Below are 21,705 nucleotides of genomic sequence, written 5' to 3'. Positions count from 1 at the left end.
TTGATCTTTCTCTTTACTTGACCTATCCCATCATTTAGCATCTTGCCTCCGAATTTGTTTTAACCCAAACAACTATTTCCTTAATCTCATGGTTTCACCGTAAGATTAAGGAAATAGTCCGTTCTTTTTAAGGAAACATATGAAGTCTTGTGTGTGAAGGTGTATCAGAACTGCATGTATTGGCTCAGGTCTAGATGGTTCAGAATGAACTTTTTTTTACCTTTTCAGGCTACTCGTTTATCTTCTCTTAGCCCGGAGCGATTAGAAGATCTCTGTTTTTCGCCATATTATTCGAGACTACATTGATTGAATTCAAATTAATTCAGCATCGTTATTTTTTTGTATTTCCCTTTAAAATGCTTGCCACTGCTTCCTGATCTTAAAAATTGTCCTCCCTCCAGTCATTTCTCTCTTTTTTCTCTTTTTTTAAAACAAGATCCTCATAAAAATACGAGCTCATCGAAATCATACTAAAACTCAACACAGAAAACACAGCAGGATTAAAATATGTTTAAAAGTACTTTTCCGTCCCTTCTGCTAGCGTAAGCCGCCTAAGAAAATCCATCATCCTTCTAAGATGAGGTGTAAAGCAAAAAAAACAGGTCATAAAAGCGTTAGTTAGCGCATGAAATAAGCACGACGTGAGATGGACTATAGGTATTCTAAATCGGATTGCTTATTAATTTGATTTGATATCTTTCCTTACTGAAAGAAAACATTTTTGTTTTTGTTTTCATTATCACATATGCAAACTTAAAAAAGAAAAGAAAAAATAATACATGAATTGTAAAATAGTAAATATGTGTTTATTTGACACACCAGAAATAATAAGAATTTTATTCGAATGATATATATATATATATATATATATATATATATATATATATATATATATATATATATATATATATATATATATATATATATATATATATATATATATATATATATATATATATATATAAGTTCAAAATGAAGATAAAACAAAGAAAAATTATAGACATATGAAAAAAGGGGGGAAATAATAAGTAAAAAAATAACAAACAACAGATTTTAAAAAAATAAAAAATAAAAATAAAAAATAATTTGAAAAAAAGGATGAAATTTTATTTTAAAAAAACCGGAAAAAAAGCACTCTGTTTTGCGGATATAATCGTGTGGGCTAATGAAAAGATCATTTCTTTTTTTTCTGGTTTTTTTAAATAAAATTTTATCCTTTTTTTTTTTTTTTTTATACTGTTGATTGTTATTTTTTTACTTATTATTTCCGCCCCTTTTTTTATATATCTATAATTTTTCTTTGTTTTATCTTCATTTTGAACTTATCTAATGAGTTCTGTTTACTTGCAGCTTAAGCGCAATAAATGAAACTTATTGTTTTTCTTAACTTTCTTCGTGTTTTCTTGTATTTATTTATTTATTATATATATATATTTGTAAACAAAACAACAGGAAGGAAATTTTAAAAGAAATCAAGATGGGTTTTTCATTTACAGCACTAAAGAAATATTATTTAATGTTCTTTCCTTTAATTCATTAATAATAATCAATAAACATGTATTTTAAAAGAAATTTCATGGTGATTATCCAACATTTGCTTTGTTACATCAGTAAGCTTTTTGATCACCTTGAAAGGACCCAAAAACTCTTTTTTCATATTTATCCTTTGATTTTATATAGTCTATTTCATTAAGTTTTAAGTATCTGAGTTTTGATTTTTCATTATCACTTTTGTTTTGCTTCTACTGAGCATCAGAGATATTTTCATATGTTTTATCATATATTTTGTTCATATCCGAAAGAGTTTCACCCAAGTAATGATCTTTATCTATTTGTTGTACTTGAATAACAGGATTAAAAGTTTCAAAAAGAGATGACAAATTTCGACCACAATGTATTATATTTGGTTAAAAATCTTGTATTGTATCAATAGAGTACATGTGGCCGGCAGCTTATCCTTTACTCAAATGTAAAGTTTCTGCATATTTATTTCTAAGAAAAATATTACAAGTATAGTATTTATTTATTTTTTCTAGAATCCATGAAAACTAATAAAATTTTGACACCTACTAAATTTTGTCGCCGTCCATAAAATATTTTTACTGTTATAATAATAGATTGTGAAGTAAAAAAAACCCATAATATTTGGAGAATCTTAAGCATCAAACACAGCTCAGTTATTAAAACCGGCTTCAGTAAATTATATTACGATATATCAAATTGTGTATATATAGGTATATATAGCTTAACTTTACTTGAACGAACTTTTAAATTTTTAATTAATATAAAAATTTGTCTAAATTCATATTTGATACTTGAATAAGACAATGTATAAATTTAAGCTTTGAAATTAATTGAATTAGAATTCGAATAAAAAAATTTAAGTTTTCAAGCCAAAAATGTTTGGCTTCATTGTTCAATGTTTGAAAATAAATTAATTTATAATATCAACTACTTACTAATTTTTAATTAAAGAGAAATTAACTCGATGCATAAATTGATATTTATTCAACTAATTTTAAGAGCATACTAATGTACCTTAGTGTTTCTATATAGTTATTATAGAAGTAAAATAAGTTCGAAACATGTTTGTTAAACTTTTTTTAGATAATTCTATGGTTGGTTTAATTTATTTTTTATTCTTGCGTCAAATTAAATCGATTCATTATTAATTCAGACCATAATAACATTCTCTTTCCTAAATTTTCTAGAACAGCTATTTTCTGCGCAGACGCAAAACCACCTTATTCGCATTACTAATTTACCCTTTGTTGACAATTACATGATGAGAAAGGGATAGAGAGTGAAGTAAGTAAACATTCATTCTAATCTTATTCATAAGTGCTGTGGCAAAGTTAAATGTTTAATTTGTATGTATATTTTGAAATGTGTATTTTCTATTCCTTAAAAAATTTTTTCTACAAGTGTATATAAATTCTAGAACAGTTAAATGGTTAGATATTATTAAAATATTTTTACAATATACGTTATTTCAAAGTAATCGATATGCAAATTTTCAAATTTAAATTTACGTTAAGAACATTTTACAATTTTTTTTTACAATAAGCAAAACGAAAACCATTTCCAGATAGACTTTTATTTATAATAAATTCTTGAAAAGTATTTTATTAAGTATTTTCCTCAAAAAAAACTGTTTTTAATAAAATCAAAATGTATGAATTTATGTATGTATGTAATTTTCGTATTACGTTTAACTGCAACTCGTTTACTTATTATCATTTGAAGAGGGTGCTTCACGTTTTGCATTTCAGCTGTACACTTGTTTCAGAAGTGACTAACACGTAAATATAAAAAAGACATTTAAAATCTATTTTAAAGAAATTGTAGGATGAATATTTAATATTTTGAGATGAATAATTTCTACTATTGTTAATGTTTGAAATGGCAATAATAATAATAAGAAGAAGAAAAATAAATATAATACAATGTTTATGCAAACTTTTTTGTATGCAATATAGTGTTTATGTTTCAGATTTCAGCATGCCTGCTAAAAGCTCATTTGGAAAGAAGAAGACTCAATCTGTCAGACACTATGCATCAGTGGTTTTCAGAGAATCATCAGTTAATGTACTTTCTGGCATAGTGACAGCAGCAACTATTCCGAGGAAACTTTTCAGAATCGTTGTCTTTTCGTTATTTTTAATTGCATTTATGTATCAATGTGTACGATTTCTTAATTATGTACTCGAATATCCAACAATTTTGAATATCGATATAGCGAGTCCAGATACATATATTGCTCCTGCATATACATGGTGCAATAATCAAAAGTAAGTAGTCATGAATATTGATGCAGATATCGTCTGACACCTTTGCATAATGTGATGCATACCATACTAAGTTAAAGTCAGTGAGCATGTGTTACTATAAATTGCACATTTAAATAACACCAAATTTCAGATAAATTGTGGTAAATGGAATTTCTCATGTCTGTTTCTCTTTAAAATCTAATAATATGAAATGGGTGAATAACTTAATATATTAAGAACTTTATTTTTATGTATCCTCAAATATGATTCTAAAGTTAGTGACGGATTCCTTTTTTGAAAAATTTCCAGCTAGGCATTAGAAAAAAAACTAGTTTTTCTCAGATGTCAAAATAAAGTATTTTTGGGAATTACTTAAAATAACTCGTTAAATAAAATAAAATTCACACTGTAAAGGTCAGAGGGTCAGAGGTCAGAGGGTTATACGAAACGGCTCAAAAAGTTTGATAGCTGTATGTACAATAGTTTTTTGTGTAGAGTGTTTTCCGTTAATGAGTTATTTTCATTAAAATTATCTAAAAAATACTCTTTAAACAAAAAATTTCCTGTATATTTAAATTTTCTCCATTAAATATGTTTATTTAAATTAATATACAATATAAATTGCAATAATGTAGTGGAAAATATTTATTTTTCAAAAATTTTGTCCCGAAGGTAGTCGGATAACTTAAATTAGGGTCTAAAGTATCGCAAGTTACACTACAGTACAAAGTAAAAAATTGGGTTCATCATTCATAAAATCCATTTTGTCGCAAAATATTATAACGTAACTTTTACCATAATTTCTTTAATTAGAGTGATTCGGTTATTTTACGGTAATGTTCTGGTAAAAACATGTTCTGGTAAAAATGGGTATTACGGTAAAAAGATTCTGTAATGTGATTGTTGGTCTTTTTTAATACAAAAGTTATTTGATACAAAATTTCTAACAGTGCAGCAGGAAATTCAAAAGGGTAATTATAATGGCCTGAGGTTCACAATATTCAAAAAAAAAATTAAGGGTGTAGAACAGTTCATAATGTTTACTTAAAAATTGAAGGCGTAACGACTGTAGTTCCTGACATTCTCCTAAAAATAAAAAAAGTGGACTCTGTGATTCATTATATTTCCATAAAAATAAGAAGGGTCACAAATTACAAGAGTATGTCATGAATCAGGGTGCAGAGTCTAAATCATGATATTCTCTTGCAATTCATAAAATTTCCTTTTTTAAGTTAGTTCAATTAGCTCACTTCAAGCATAACTTTAAATAATTTCAAATACCTTCATTAATTAATAATCCTGTACTTTTCAATAATTTATTCTATATTACCATTGTGCTTGGCTCATTTCCCTAAAACCATATTCTTTCCAGATTTAGCAGGAAAAAATATTGCGAAAAATATCCGGACCATTGCATGGAAATTAACGAAGAATTTTGTAAGGAAAATGTGCACTACTGCAAGAATGCAAATATAAAAGTAATTATTAAGATATTTTTTGCTAAATATCGGTCAATTATTTTGTTTATAATAATCAATATAAGCAAAACTATGCATTTTAACGAAAAACCAGTGAAATACACAGTTTCACCCAATACTCTATATACTATTAATATACAGCTAATGTAAAATATATTTCACTCTATTGAATAGATTTTATAACGCAATACTCTTGATGAATGCAAAACTTTTTTAACGTAAAAATAATAATAATAATACTTTATCTTAAATTGTAAATCTTATAATGAATGAAAGTAAATCTTATAATGAATGAAGTAAATCTTATAATGAATGAAGTAAATCTTATAATGAATGAAGAAAAGTTATAAATTTTATCTCAAATTTCATTATTAGACAAATGTTTGACTTCTCAAAAACAAACATTTATTTAAAGTTGAAAATTTGATTGCGATTTTTTTCATGATTTTTAATATTTTTTGTATTTTTAATCAGATTTTAAATCACTGCACCGTAAAAATAACTGTGTGAAATATGGAATATATGCATATTTTGCTACATGCATATTTATATAATATATGCATATTTTACTTTTATTTCATAATATATGCATATTTTACTTTTATTTCATAATATATGCATATTTTACTTTTATCTGATTTTTGAAAACTGAATAAAATGACAAGGAAGAATGAGTAATTTAGAAATACTAGTAATAATTTAATTTTAATGAGTTTTAATGAAACTTTTAAAATAAAATTAAATTATGAATAATTTTATTTTAAATACATTGAATTGTGAAGTAATAAAAACGTTCTTCTTTCCGTTTTATCACCAATTAGAGATTTTTTAATGAATTTAGATGGGACTTTTTACACTTTTTGGACAATTTTTAAATAGTACAAAGGCGCAAATAATTCACAATAAATTTTTGAAAAAAGAATGTCTAATAAATGCTCTGGATCCTAGTAAGTTCAACATTTTGTGTGCATGCGTAATAGCTTTCTAGTCTTCTCTTAAAATTTCTTCTCTTATAATTTTAATTAATAATAAGCAACAAATTAATTAATATTATAACACCAATAACTATACAAAATCATTTTAATTCTATGATTTTATTTGTATATCAAAAGCAATAGCAAACTCTTACATGAAAAAAATTCATTATTCCCTTTTCAAGTTTTTTTAATTAAAATATTTATGTTCCATTATTATTCATGTAAAATTTAATTAAAGATTTTATAAAAAGTTATTTTTCTGACAATAAAATCAATTTAACTAAATTACTTATTTTCGCAAAAAATATTTAATTTTCTTAGGCTAATAAAATGAAAGATCAACTTTTAGTTTAGATGATATTAAGAGTAGAAGCGGCTGATTTTAAATATTTTATATTTACAGGTAAAAAACGAATATCTTCAGAATAAAACTGAGATCGGTGATATATATCATCTTGTACATAACATTGAAGATACACTGTATATATTACTATCAACAACTGAGTAAGTCTTTCTTTTTTAGTAGTAAAAAATAAATAAATCATGAAGAGTAAAATCTTGGTAAAAAAATTCTATACTTAATTTTATTGAATGTGAAAAATTATCAGAGTTAATGACATGTTATGGAGTTTGAAATGTGATACAGTTCTGTGTATTAATTCATATAAAAATGCCTGAATAAATAATTTTCTAAAAGAAAAAAGAAAAATGCTTAGCTGTTGCATACACAATGATCGCATACTGAAGAAATTCTGGTGAAATTAGTGTACTGCACGGCAATGATTTTTCTGATGAAAACAGAGAAAAAAAACATAAGTCTGATAATAAAAACAAAGTATATTTAAACCATTTATTTAGCAAGTTTTCCTTTCATATGGTAGCGGTTCTCCTTAAATTTTGGATTTCCAAATTATAGCTCTTATTATAGCATACTTATAGCAAGGACACAGTGAAAAATACAAAATTTAAAAGTATATTTAATCAAATAAAAATTCTCCATACCATGATCTAAGAAATCTTGATAAAATTACCAAATTTTGCCACATATACTAAAATTTACTCCATATTATAACACTGTATTTTATAGTTAATTTAACCAAAATCATTACCTAAGGGCTTTGGTAAAAATTACTGATCTTGTTGGTGTTTCTATAGAGCCAGAAAACGGAAAATTTAACCATATTCTGTTAGTTTTGACCATATTTTTTTCAATGCCGCAAAACATGTTGATCTAAATGATTTGACTTGAAAAATATTCTTGATTTTTTTTAATTAATTAACTTTCTACCGCTAATAATTGTCATATGTTTTCATTACAATTATCTTCATTTATAAAATACCCTTTTGTATTAATGATATCCTTAGATGGTTTGATAATTGAGGGTAAAGATGCATTAATTAAAAAAACAGATGTTTTAATTAAAGAACAGATGTGTTAATTAAAATAATTTTAATTAACAAATATTATTGTTTCAGGGCACCGCAACTTTCTATCGATTTATTGCTTCGGTTGAGATCTCTGGAAAATTTGCTAGATTTTTCAATTTGCTTCAATGCCAACTCCGCAGTAAACAGTCAAGAAATGCCTTTAGTCTACAAAAGATTAGAATATCACAAAGGTAAATACATTACATTTTATGATTAATCACGTTTCAAACAATTCTTTACGTTTTTTTTTGAGATTTTTAAAAGATTTTTGAAAATAATTTAAAAAGTAATTATTGAATCTATTAAGCAATCCAATAATTTTAAAAATTTAATTTAATTTTGAGTACTGAACATATATTTTCGAGGAAATCTTCATGTTATCCCCATTAAGCAAATCATCGAAAAAACACAACGATACATTTCTTTATTTCATTTTAATAATCTTATAAACACCCGGTAGATAATTGAAACATGAATTTTAAACTTTTCTTGCTTAAAGTTATGATTAAAAGTTTCATTTATGTTGATAAAAATTTTTAAAAAAATTCTGAAAATTGAAAATTATTTTTTTATTAAACAAGAAAATGCGAAAGTGGGAAAATTTCAGAAATTATTTTATATCCATATTATTTTTGTAATTCATAAAAAAAAACTAGTATTAAAATTTTTACTTCTACTACAGTCAAAGCTTCAAATGATATTTTGTTGATATTAAAACACCGACTCTGAATTAAATTTGGTGTTTACAGAAATGTTATAGAAAACATATTTAAAGACATTGTTTAACGCCACCTTGCACCTTAAAATGATTATTAATATTGATTTCTGTTGCAATTCTGTTGTAATTGTTTTACGTAACTTAAGATGGTTAAACTCTAAATCATATGAGTTTAATATTTTTATTATTACTATTCAGCCTTTTTCAGAGTGGATCATAAATTCAAGATAGACTGTCATGAAGATGACATATTTGATCCAAACATTTTGCCCGGAATACTATTTGAGGTTCATTCTCCATTTGAAGCTGTGAACCCTTTTCTAACAGGGTATTTTTTGCAGCCTGGAAGACATTACAAAATAACAATTCATTTAGTAAGTTTTTAGAACAATTTTTCAATTAAATCTTATTTATATACTATTCCAATTATTTCGTGTTTATTCATTTTAATATATCACTAAAAGAAGAAGTAATCCTTAATATATTACATTAGATTCTTTTACTTAAGTCCATTCAGATTTTTTTTTATTAATTGCTACTTTTTGTGTTCTAGAAGTTCTTCTAAACATGTAATATATTTGAAAAGTAATCTGGGTGAATTATTCGAAATTTCCCTAATTTCGCACCATGGAAATTTTCTTAGATTATCTAAGACGAATTATACCTTAGATATATTTAATATTAAAAATTGTAATGAAAGCAAAACTAATTATTTTTAAGATGCTTGTTCCAAAGAAAAATTATAAATAAGGTAATAACTAGTTACAAAGAAATGTTTAAATTAATTTGAAATATTTAAGTATTCGTTTATTTTGCGCCCAAGGTTTGATTTCTAAGTCCAAGGATTTTGGGGTCAAAACTGGCTTTACTGAATGTAATCTTGAACAATATATACACTTTTTGTGCAAAAAAGAAGCCTAAGATTGTTCAATATAAAAGAAATTTTAAACTTAGATTTATTATAATTTATTTTTGACCTATTGGATGATCTGTGGAGAAGGTGAGACTATTCAAGACTATTTAAAGAAAGACAAAGACTATTTAAAAAAGACAAAGACTACTTAAAGAAAAAGATATAGTCAATTATGTAAAAGCAAAAAGAATTCAATGGCTAGGACACCTTGAGAGAATGGAGGAAAACAGAGGTACTAAGAAGATATTTAGGGGACAGTGCCAGGGCCAAAGGAAAAAATGAAGGCTGGTCAAGAGATGAATAAGAGCAATTCCTATCTGAAATTAGTTTTTCTTCTAAAGTTACAGATATTTTTTATTTTAAAAAATGACATTTTCGATCTATTTTTTTTTGTCGCAATGTACAATTTTTATATATAATGAGGAAACGCATAAATATTGCAACAAATAAAAAATGGCAACAAATATAAAATGGTTTCTAGCGCACTTATTTGGATTAAAATTTCATCGAAACCCATGCCGGAAATGTCGTCATGAGCGGCTAGTGACGCTTCTCTATTATGTTCTGCAACACATAAAGAAACAGTTCATAATTGGGAAATACCTCTAACGGTGTGGAAAAATTATTTTCGAGAATGTGTTGCTGTGCAATTTTAATCCTTATGATATGTCCTATCTCCCTAGAAGTTTATTAATTCGACCCCCTGTTATATATGTAAATGACTTCTTTAAACTTCTACATTTTGACAAAAGATAGACTAAACTAGACTGAATAAACTAAAACAGACTGAACAAGACTACATAACTAAATTCGACAAAAATCTACTAGAAACCGAATGCAGATTCAAAATCATCGATAAAAAAGAACTGCGGAAATATCTCATAAAATAAAAAACAAAACAAAAAAAGTCTCCCTTTGTAATTTAAATTCTAAGTATCATTTTTATTTGTTAGAAAGAAGAAAAGTTGCTTCCTTCTCCGTACAAAACAGATTGTATTGATTATGATAACAAATGGCTGAACAATGGAAAATCAGGGCCCAGATCGCAAGAAGTAATGCATTTATTTAAAAAATAATTCAGATTTCTATCTTTTTTGCATTAAAAGTATGTTTTTTACAGTTTGTCACTTTGTATAACATATATTTTAAATTTCAACTATAATTTTATTGAAGTTCTGACTCACTGAAAAGTTTTAATGCCAATTCATGTCGAAGAGAAACATGTTTTTGCACATGTAAGCAGAGAGACAATTCTTGTCACTTATCTGTGCTTTAATTTAAGCCTTAGTGGATAAAATGCCAAGAAACTGTCATTTTACAAAATTATTTATATAGATTATATAAATTTAAAAATAATGGAATTCGTAATTATAAAAATTAGAAAGTTATACATTCTAACTTACTTTCTCTGAATAAGCATACATGTTTTAGGTGGACTGAGATGTTTGATACTCAAAATATAGATGTAGTATCAATCTGTAAAATATGGTTCCAATTGCTTAGTCTGGAGAGAGGTTGAAAGCTCAAATCCCCTCATCTAGTTTTTTTTTGCGTGTTTTGTATTATTTCGAGAACTTTTTAAGATGGTTAGAAAATTTTTGGCATGTAATTATAAAACTCGGGTATCCAAAAGTAATTACATGCATAAAACTGTTTTTACAATTATTTATTACTTTTTAATATTTAAATTAGCAATTGTTGAAACATTTCGAATTGGAAGATTTTAAAAATTTTATTACTAATTTAATTTTGATAATTTTAAATGACAGAATTTGAAAGAAACTATTAGAATGGATCTTGAAGAATAAAAAATTTTAATTTAGCTTTCTTGTGGTGATAAATAATCAAAAAAGTAAAATTATCATTAAGGGGTAGAAAAGTTTCACCACTCTGAAAAAGCTATTGGGATCATATTTTTCAAATTGCCCTTATACCCCCCTCATATTATTTTGAGCATCGAGGACCTGAATTTTTTGATAAAAAGGTATTTTTATTCAGAGAAAGCATAGTTTTGTGTCGAATTTCAAAATTTAAATTATCACCAGCTGTAACATATTTGAATTTTTAAGATTACCCTCCAGGTAATAAAGTTGAATCCTACTCTGTTAGAAATTTCACGGAAGAAATCTTTCAATAGCAATTTATTTCATTGTTATTTCACTATATTGAAACACAGCAGTCAAATAATCATAAATAAGATGGTATTCAGACTGTTTACTGTGAGAAAAACAGTTTATTTAATTTTGTCACCTAATGCGGTTAATTCTCAACTAATACTGTTAATTCGCACCTAATAAGGTTAAGCAACCATAATTTTATCGCAGTCCACTTCAGGAAACAACTTAGCTCCGTGCAGCTGGATGCACAGTAAAGCCGAGAAGGCTAATCTATCAGTATCATGACTACTGTTCGAACGGGAATTCGAGTTCCAGCTTTGACAACATGAGGTTTTTTTTTCCATTTCGTTCAAAGCATGGAGAGTTTTAGTGTCCTGTACTCCCCAATTTGTGTTCTGCACTTTCTAATAAATATTACCCAACGAATAGCCCATCTCTAATGTCCAGTTAAATTTCCTTTTCACGGTTTTAAAAATATGTTAATTGCAAATGGCTAAAAACCGTATAGTTTTGCATTTATAGTTTCTTAACCATACTAGTTGTAAGCGGTTTCAAAACCGTAAAATTTAAAAAAAATATTCACTACCATAAACTTTACGGTTAATTGGATGGACAGACTGCTGATGGCTATTTTATCACAATTTTGGAATGAAAATTCTAACAGTGTAGTACTCAGATTAAAAAATATCAAAATGTTCACTTTTTTGTGTTCTGTTCTTTAACGCTCAGGACACTTTACTTTCTGAAATATTTGGGAAATTTCACTGTTACTGCTTACAGTTACTGATATAGGCTTTTGAGAACCTTAATTGATTTAAAAGATGCCGTTAAAATATTTAAAATACCATTTGTACATTGAAAAAATGTCATAGGCATAATCATGAACATCATTGGGTATAAATGTTGTATGTAAAAAAAGTATAACAGTACACGAATATAAATATCCTAGGACATAAATGTTATTCGTACAAAAATTAAAGAAGAAATTAACGGTCACCATGTTTGGAATGTGATAACTGTGAGACCTATTGAATACCGACCACACCCAATGCGGCGAACCGGGTTGGAATCCCAGTCGATACGAATTCCGCATCTGGCTTGCACCGACCACAGTGCTGACGTGAAATATCCTTAGTGGTAGACGGATCATGGGTTAGAGCCATTCAACCATCTTACAAGGCCGGACTATGGTTGATCTAGCGTCATATGATGCCGTTCCCGGACGTGTTGCGATGCAATTCTCCATCTTTTGAGACGTCCAAATTCCCCTTATAGTTTATGGGACAATCTGTGTATTCCATGATTAATATTCAGAAATAGTAAATTGTATTAATTGAAATTTTTTACTAATAATTGTTATGAGTGAAATTACAGTATTATGAATTTGAAATCGCAGGAATGTTTTTCTTGAAACATAAAATAAATTTTTCCTTAATTTATTTACAGATGTGCCGCCAAAAATGCATTGTAGACTTTATTTCTCATTGTTTTAACTGCACACATTTATTCTTCACTTATCCTTCTGATAAAAGAGACCTTTGTCCTCCAGGTAGCGTTACTTTGTTTTTAAATTTCCTATTTATTAGTTTCTTTTAAAGGTAAGATAAAGCAAAAAAAAAATCATCTAAGCATTCTTCTCTATAGTTCATATATTGTATTTGTTTTACAGATTGATCCTTAAAAAATGATTTCTTTTTCAAAAGATTTTTTCAATACTTCTCAATTTAAACTACGTCTCCACTTACATGGTGAAGCAATATTTGTTAGATTGGATTGATAATTTTAGAACATGCAAATATTGAGTGCATTTTTTTGAAATTTATTATGTGAATTCATTCATTTTATTTTCATTCGATTTGCATCAATACTTTCCTTATTATCTCTGCATTCTTTTAATAGTGTTCAGGTAAAATGTTTTATTAGAGGAATTTTCTCATATTATTAACAAATTGATTGACAAACTCTTGAAAAAATTTCGTCAAATTAATAAGTGAGAGATAATAATGAAGTTTTCACGGCCGATACACGAAGAAAGAATTCTAGCAAATTACCGTAATGCATGGTAAATACATTTCTAAAATTGCAAAAAAAATTACAATTTCTGGAAATAAAATCAAAAATAGAGGTATTTAAACTATTTATTTGGTAATTTTTTCATTCATGTTGTACAAGTTGGTTTTCTCAATCATAGTTCTTATTACCACACATTTAATAAAAAAAATGCAAAACTTAAAAATGAATTTTACCGAAAACATGTTTTTTTAGGCCAGGCTCTAAGGTATCATGATAATATTACCAAATTTTATCAAACATTCTAAAATAAGGCTTTTTGTGCTTTAAACAAGAGGCCTGCACTAATTTTACAACAATCATTATCAAAGTGCTTTGGTAAAAATTACCTAGCTGGGCTTTCCATAGGACCAGAAACGTGGTAAATTACACCATATTCCAGTAGTTTTGACCATGCTTTTTTTTCAGTGCAGTTATATATTTTTTTAAATTTTTTTATTTTTAAATAATTTTAGTATCACCTTAAATGATATCCATTCATCTCCATAAAAATATTTTAATACATTAAACTAAATGCAGTGTTATTATAAATATTTAATTATATAATATAAATAATCATACTTCCATAATTATAGCATGTGAGTTTAGATATGTTATTATAGACTAAGCAGCTTAAGAAATCGTTTAAAGGTATCAATTTTGAACGTAAATTTAATGAACACTGTATAGTATAATTAATTTTATTCTAGGCATGAAAAACATGAATATTACAATAAATGATGAAAATTGCTATGAGATGTATCAGCAGATAGAGGTTTGCATTATGACATGCAAAGAAGAGTGCTTGTAAGTAAAATTATTTTTTTATTACACATAGGAAAACTTTAATTTATTTTTTAAAAAAAATATTTGTGATTTTTATTTTTTATTATATTTTTTTCAATTTATTTATTTCAGAAATATATTAATTTGTTCATAGCTAAATTTTATACTTTTAACTTAGTTTTCTGTGCCATGAACAACCACATTCGGTAGGACTTTTAATAAAATTTATTAATTTTCATTAACATATTTTTTATTATTTCGATTCAAGCGAGAGGTTTTCTTAAAAATACTAAGCATTCGCTTAGATTAATGAGAAGCAGATTCGAAATTTTTCTAATTTGGAATTTTGGAAATGAAAGATAGTAGACTTGGTTACGAGTTAAGTTTCCCTCAAATCTTAGTTCTTCCTCAAGTTGGAAGTTTTTGCCAAGCATTCTGATTATTCTATTCTTATTATATTTCTATTCATAATATGAATTTAATGCTAAATACGCCTTTGAAAATTAAAAAATAGGAATAATTAGAAAATTATTAAACAGTAACAGTGATGAAAATTTTATTGTTGCCATGATAGCAGTTTCTAGCTGAGTTACATTTTTTTTCTGGCAAAAAAGTTACCGAAGTTATGAACCATCTGGTCCAGTTTTTTAAATATGATAATATAAAAACCTTTTTTCTGCTTGCATGCAAATTCTTTTAGTTTCTCTAATGTTCTATCAAAAATTAGCTATTTATTAGGTACAGAGAAAAGTAAAGGCTGTGATAAAAGTGGCAATAATCGTGGTAATAGTTTATTTTCTAAAAATATGTTTATTTAGCACTAGTTATACATAGATAAGAACCATTGAATTGTTGTCTCCACATTTTTCTTTGAAACTAATTTAATGAGCGTGTGAAAAAATACCTACCTACCCGGTAGCTGAATTTATTTGAGTCAATATTCAGCACTATCTCCCATGACTTCAATTTTATTGTGACTCCAACGCAGTCAAGCAGAAATTATTGCAAAAAATAGGCTTAGTCAAGCATATACATTTAGGCTTAGTCAAGCATATACAAATTTTATTATAATAAAGTTATACGATTTAATTTGAATTAACACATTTATATTTCAGCCATACCTAAAAGGACAAAATAATTGAGACTTATAATGAGCCCAATATTTTAACGAAAAATAACAGAATTGTAATTTGTGCCCACTTAAAATTTTCTTCAAACGAAACTGATGACTGTGCCATCAAATTCTTTCTTTGTAGACTTGTAAAACAATAACATGAAAAATGAACATTTTACTTTTTTTAAAACAAACAAAAAAAACTGTTCTTCATTTTTATTTTTAAGTTAGGAACAAAATTTCTTCTCCTTTAAATTTTATCTGCTATTTTTACTTGATGTCCACTTTATTTGCTAGCATTCATTTTTATCGGAGGGGGAAAATAATTGTCAGATGTTGTGCTAAACTGCAGCAGCCACTGCCATGATGGGGGGTTTGTGATACCGGGCTTGCCTATAATGATGAGTATCCACCGAATAAAGACACTTATCCGATCACTAAAATTTGAAACTAAAGAGATTTTTTTTTAAATTTATATTTGAAGAATTTTAATTCTTAGCCAATCACAGATTAATCCCTTTATGCCGTAGCTTTTTAACTAACAAGGGAAACTAGGGAAGTGTGACTCGCCAATTTTGAAATGAACTAGTGGGATGTATGCCTTATGAAGAATAATTTTAGGGGGCAACATTCGTTTAGGCCCATAGAAGGTCCTGTGAGAGATAAAAAATAATTCAATATATAGAAAAATCGGTATTTTATTACTTCATTGCAGACTATTAGATATTGTAATTGTCTCAAAATCCAATTAATTTGTAATTAATTGGATAATTAGTTAATTCGCTAATTAATAACTTAATTAACATTCGTTTCGGCCCATAGAGGTCCTGTGAGAGATAAAAAATAATTCAATATTTTGAAAAATCGGTATTTTATTACTTCAATGCAGACTATTAGTTATTGTAATTGTCTCATAATCTAATTAATTTGTAATTAATTGAATAATTAATTAATTTGCTAATTAATAAATTAATCAGAAAATTAATTATTAATTAATTGTTAATTAATTAATTGAATTGAAATTACTTACTCCAATTAATTTGGAATGTTTTTTTTTAAAAAAAAATGAAAAAAATTTGATGTCAATTTGTTTTAAAATTAACTTAACAGGTTTTTCTGAAAAACTACAGATATATGAAATTTCCGAAATCAATTTTGACAATAAATATGTGCATTATATAGTACGTGAAAGTGCCACAAAATTAATTGGAGTATGAGACAATTAAAATAACTAATAGTCTGCATTGAAGTAATAAAATGCCAATTTTTCTATATATGAATTATTTTTTTATCTCACACGGGACCTTCTATGGGCCGAAACGAATGTTTCCCCCTAAAATTATTCCTCATAAGGCATACATCCCACTAGTTTATTTCAAAATTGGCGAGTCACACTTCCCTAGTTTCCCTTGTAAGTGAGAAAGGTACTACAGAGTTTTACCGAGTTTTCCTTAGTAATTAGCCTAACATTCTACGAAAAAATTAATTTTTAATAGTTTTTTGTTAAAATTCTAAAAATATTAACTTTTTAATATTATTATTTTAGAGGATATAGAAATTGAATGAATTATATTGGTAAACAGAGATTCAGAGTAGGTGCAGAGGGCCCACCAGAGGACTCATTTATTTTATCAAAATGATTTTTTTGAATTGCCTTCATATAAACGTAAAATTTTATTCCTTTTGTTTTAAAATTTAACTTAATTTCTTCTTTATAGAAAGGTATCTTTTTCTACTGAAGTGAAAGAAATGTACTTATCGAGAAATGTAAGTGTTTTAAAATATTTTAAGTAAATATAAGAGAAACACTTCAGTACCTTGTACACAAAATTTTTATTTTAAAGAAAAATGAATCTTTTGTATCATATGCACCAAAATAGAACTATTTATTGATAAGCTAGATCAATGTTTCGGATTTGAATTTTCAATTTGCCAGCAATTTTGGTTAAAATAGTACATACTTTTAGCTATTATTGAATGAATCAAAAACCATTGCATGACTTACGGCATTACTTTCGTGATAGGATTACATAGAAAACTGCAATGACTATCAAGAATAACATAATTTCTTTAGAATTTTGAATGATTTGTCTCACATTAAATAATGTGTTTTAATTCTGGCAATAATCATAAATTACTCTAAAGAAAGAATATAGATACCTAATTCTGATGCACAAATTATATTTTTAAATCAGTTTAATTTAAAATTAATAAAACGTATATATTTTATGGTAAATTTAACTTTATTTTCATATTAATTTTCTTAGAAACCTGACAACAACTCCACCAGCAATTCGTAAGTGTTTTTTATCATTGTAATCTATAGTTTTTAGAAAAAAATCATGATTGTTCATACTTAGAGTAATATTTCCTTCTTAATTTTCAGTCGTTTCATATATTTAGATGTGGACATCAATGACAAAGAAATCACACGTTTTGAATTCAGTCCAAAATATCAGGTATAATAAGCTAAATATGAACAAAAAATAATAAATATTACTTCTATGGATTTTTAAAAGAAATATTTTTTGTGTTGAATTATAAAAATTCATCTACACAACTTAACTTCCACTTAACACTTAAGCTTTTCTTGGGCTTCATGTAGATTACCTACAAGATATTACAAAATACACCGTAGTAAGTGCTCTATAGTATGCCCATCATAATATATTGGATTCTCTATTATAACAATGGAAAATCTAATTTTCCCCTTAGTTTTGTGTTAACATCTATAATGCGAGGCGTGCTTAGATGATCTTAGTGATGGTGTTTAGTTAGTTATTAGAGATCCTATGGCAAGCATGGTTTTCCGCTTTAGACAATGTTGGAAAAGCAACACAAATTCATGAAAAAGCTAACTCGTTCATGGCTACATACTTCTGGCATGGTAAATAATCACCATTTAATTTAGTATTTTTTGTGACTGCAATTGACTCTTCGTTAAATGCAAACAAAAAAATAAGCAAAATAGAATACAGTTCCTTAAATGTTATTGTTTAACTGTTAATAAACTAATCACTAAAATTAAAAAAAGACAGAAATGGCCCACGAAAAGATTAAAGCAATTTAACAGCAATATGTTAAAATTAGAGACTATCATTTAATCATCTTCAAAAGTGAAAACGTTTTCAGACCTTTTATTCGATTAAATAATAATACTATATCGTAACGCAAACATGATTTAGACACGTACATAAATTTTATCACCATGCTGTTGAAAAATGTAATATAAAGCTTTCAGTATAAATACATCATTTGGAATAAGAACTTTTAAGATATTAATTTCAACAAACAAATATTCTATAATACGCTGTCATGCATTTCCAAATCTCATGAGGATTTATAACCAAGTTTCAAAATCACATTGGCTTAGAATTTTAACTATAGCGAGTCACTCAAGAAGTTCAATTTATTCAGATAAACACGAGTTCCATAATCTGAAAACCACTATTCATCTTTTTTTCATAATCATAGATCTTTTCATAGATCATAGATATAGTATCATAATCATAGATCATAATCATAGATATAGTATATAAGAACAGATCTTCTTCATTACCATCATCAATTTATAGTCAACTTTTGTGACTGATTTAGTTTGTTTTATAATATCATAAGCACGTGATGGTTTTTATGCTTGACGTAAGTCTTAGTTTATGCCGTTTAGCTAAACTTTCAAGCCAAACATAAGCACTGGAGCATATGGAGAGTTTTGCTCATTTTTTGAATCAGTTTCAATAATCTTAAACAATTTGTACTGTAACAGATATAGTTTTTATTGTAAGGAGTTGTAATTTTTAAAAGTTATTTTTTTTTGGGGGGGGTGAGTTATTTTATTTGAGAGAAAAACATCTGTAATCAATTAACATAAACTTTTCGGGAGAAAAAGAGGCTGTTTCTGTTGTTACTTGTCACCCATGTCTTACATAATATCCAAATACTTAAATGCCCACCGGCTAAAAAGGCTTTATTTAAAAGTTGCAAATGTGAAACCTTTGTTAACTATAAAATTAAATATTTTTCAAGTCATGGCTCGTAATATCTTGTCTCGTCATGGCTCGTCTTTAATTTTCTCGGCAAAAATTATTGCACATTTGTCATATAAAAAACATAGCCAGGAAATACACAAGTGGGCGACCTTTGTGCTAAAATACAAAACTCAGGCAAACAACGTTAAAGAGCACAAAAATATTTATGAAATACAGACAGCTGTTTCGGATGCTCAAAGGGCAATCTTCATCAGAGCAACAGTTGAAGCTGTTGCCTTAGTTTCATAGTCAGGAAGTTAAAAAAAATAGAAGCAATGCTTCAATTTGCAAATGCGTAGTTATTGCATACATCTTTTTATAAAAATCTTTGAATTTCCTCCATTTTTGTGTTTTTTCAGAACGTTGAAGCCTTCAGTTACATTGGTGGATTTATTGGTATATGGCTTGGTGTTTCATTGGTTCAAGTAGCAGATTTCCTAGAATCTATCTTTCTCATCATTCGTTACTTTCTTAAGAAAAACCGCAGGCCCCTGAAAGAGATTGAAGTCAGTAGCTAGGATTTAAAGAACAAAACTAGTTTTATTTATTTTTGCAACTATGTATAACTTTTTTTCATGATAAAAAGACATCAAAAAGTGAAGAAAAAATTCAATTTGTTTCAGACGCAAGAAATTTAAAATTTTCTAACAGCCTTATTGAAACCTTGATGTTATGTTTTTGAAATGTAATTTAGTAATGATGGAAATATCTAAAACTCAAACTGTTTAAAGACAGGACAATTAAATATTGTAATTCTAGTTTTATTTATTTATTTATTGTTACTATGTGGAGTTTTTTTTTTCACTGTAAAAAGTTCTCAGAAGGTTCAGAAACTTTTCGATTTATTTCTGACTCATGGAATTTCGAATTTTCCAGCAGTTTTATTAAAATCTTAATACTATTTTTCTAAGATGTAATTAAGAAATGATGGAAATATTCAAAACTGAAACTGTTAACAACAGCACTAGTAACAATAAAGATTATCAAATATTTCAAAAGCAGATAACGTAAAAATGTTGTAAGGTGCTTTCTTTATCTACAGGGTAAATAGTATTCAAAAAAACAATGTGAGATGTTCAATGTTTAACATAATTTATCTTACATTTGCAAATGAATGTTTACCGACCACAGTGTGATAGAATGTTCGCCACCCAATGCTGCGAACGGGGTTGCCGGCTTGGGTTGCCAGGCTGCTCATCCGGCTTGCACTGATCACAGTGTTGACGTGAAATATCTACAGTGGTAGACGGATTATAGATTAGAGTCTCCTTGCCGTTAGGCTAAATGTGGGAGATTTTTATGGTTTTCCTCTCCATGTAATGCAAATGCGGGTTCGTTTCATCAAAAAGTCCTCCCCGAAGGCAAATTTCTTCCAACACTTGATCCGGGAGTTCCTTTGTCTTATGTGATGGGCTCAAAAGTAAATGGTTACGGAGTTGAATATTAGTAGTCGCAAATCTAAAATTGGTTCGGTTATTCAATGACAGTTATAAAACAAAATGGATGTTTTCAGAGAAGTGGTGGCTAAGAGGATAGAGCACTCATCTCTCAATGAAGTGAGACGGGTTCAAATCTTAGCATTGGCTGGTCGATACGAATTTCGTACACAGCTCGTACTGACTACAGTGCTGACGTATAATACCCTAAGAGGTAGACAGATCATGGGTTAGAGTCCCATGCCGTCAGACCAATCATGGAATTTTTTCGTGGTTTTCCTCTCCATGTAATGTAAATGCGGGTTGTTTCCATCAAAGAGCGGATTATTTCCATTCCGAATTTCTCCCTATACTTCATCCTAGAGTTCGCTTATCTTCTGATTCGGGTTCAAAATTACAAGGACATGGAGTTGAATGGTAGTAGTAAACTCTGAATGAATAATTGATTAAAAATAAAATAAAATGATTGCTTTGAACACTCACTGTTGCACATGCATTATACAGCTGATTCATCGTTTTTGAGCTGAACTTAAACATCGAGTCTCGTAATGACATAGGAAATATCTCAAAAATATTCATATCGGTCATTCGTCTTCGATCATCGCATTACTTTTAAAAACAAAGTCAGAGCATTAAAACAGAAAGAAGAAGAAAAAATCACAGTAAAAATGCTACCAAAATGAAGTATACTAGCGGAAACATGGAAGTATTGTAGACTTTATGATACTAAATGGTATTTACACAAAATCGAAGAATTTGCGGTATTTATTTTTCTCTAAGTAAACTAGGAACAATTTTTCTTGTTTTCTTCAAATGAATAAAACAAACATTTCTTTCGCATTTCACATAAATTTGCTTTTTTTTGCTTGATTTACCTTGAAAATTCATTTT

The 21,705-nt window shown here is 27.5% G+C and overlaps 1 protein-coding gene across 1 annotated transcript; it reads left to right on the top strand.

Moving 5' to 3' along the window:
• Window positions 1–2,706: 2,706 nt before the first annotated feature.
• LOC107452667 (uncharacterized) lies at window positions 2,707–20,140 on the top strand. The gene is made up of 13 exons (XM_016069214.4): window positions 2,707–2,808; window positions 3,494–3,791; window positions 5,143–5,248; window positions 6,629–6,729; window positions 7,702–7,844; window positions 8,570–8,745; window positions 10,238–10,336; window positions 12,848–12,950; window positions 14,161–14,257; window positions 17,069–17,117; window positions 17,618–17,646; window positions 17,737–17,809; window positions 19,738–20,140. Exons 2-13 carry the CDS (start codon window positions 3,502–3,504, stop codon window positions 19,894–19,896), a joined length of 1,425 nt encoding a protein of 474 aa, XP_015924700.2. The 5' UTR covers window positions 2,707–2,808; window positions 3,494–3,501; the 3' UTR covers window positions 19,897–20,140.
• The last annotated feature ends 1,565 nt before the right edge of the window (window positions 20,141–21,705 follow it).

Source organism: Parasteatoda tepidariorum, chromosome 7, assembly GCF_982258835.1.
Source record: "Parasteatoda tepidariorum strain Cologne lab strain chromosome 7, Ptep-v5.0, whole genome shotgun sequence".
NCBI classification, from domain to species: domain Eukaryota; kingdom Metazoa; phylum Arthropoda; class Arachnida; order Araneae; family Theridiidae; genus Parasteatoda; species Parasteatoda tepidariorum.
The sequence above is the reverse complement of the archived record's forward strand: the minus strand, read 5'-3'. Positions and strand labels throughout refer to the sequence as shown.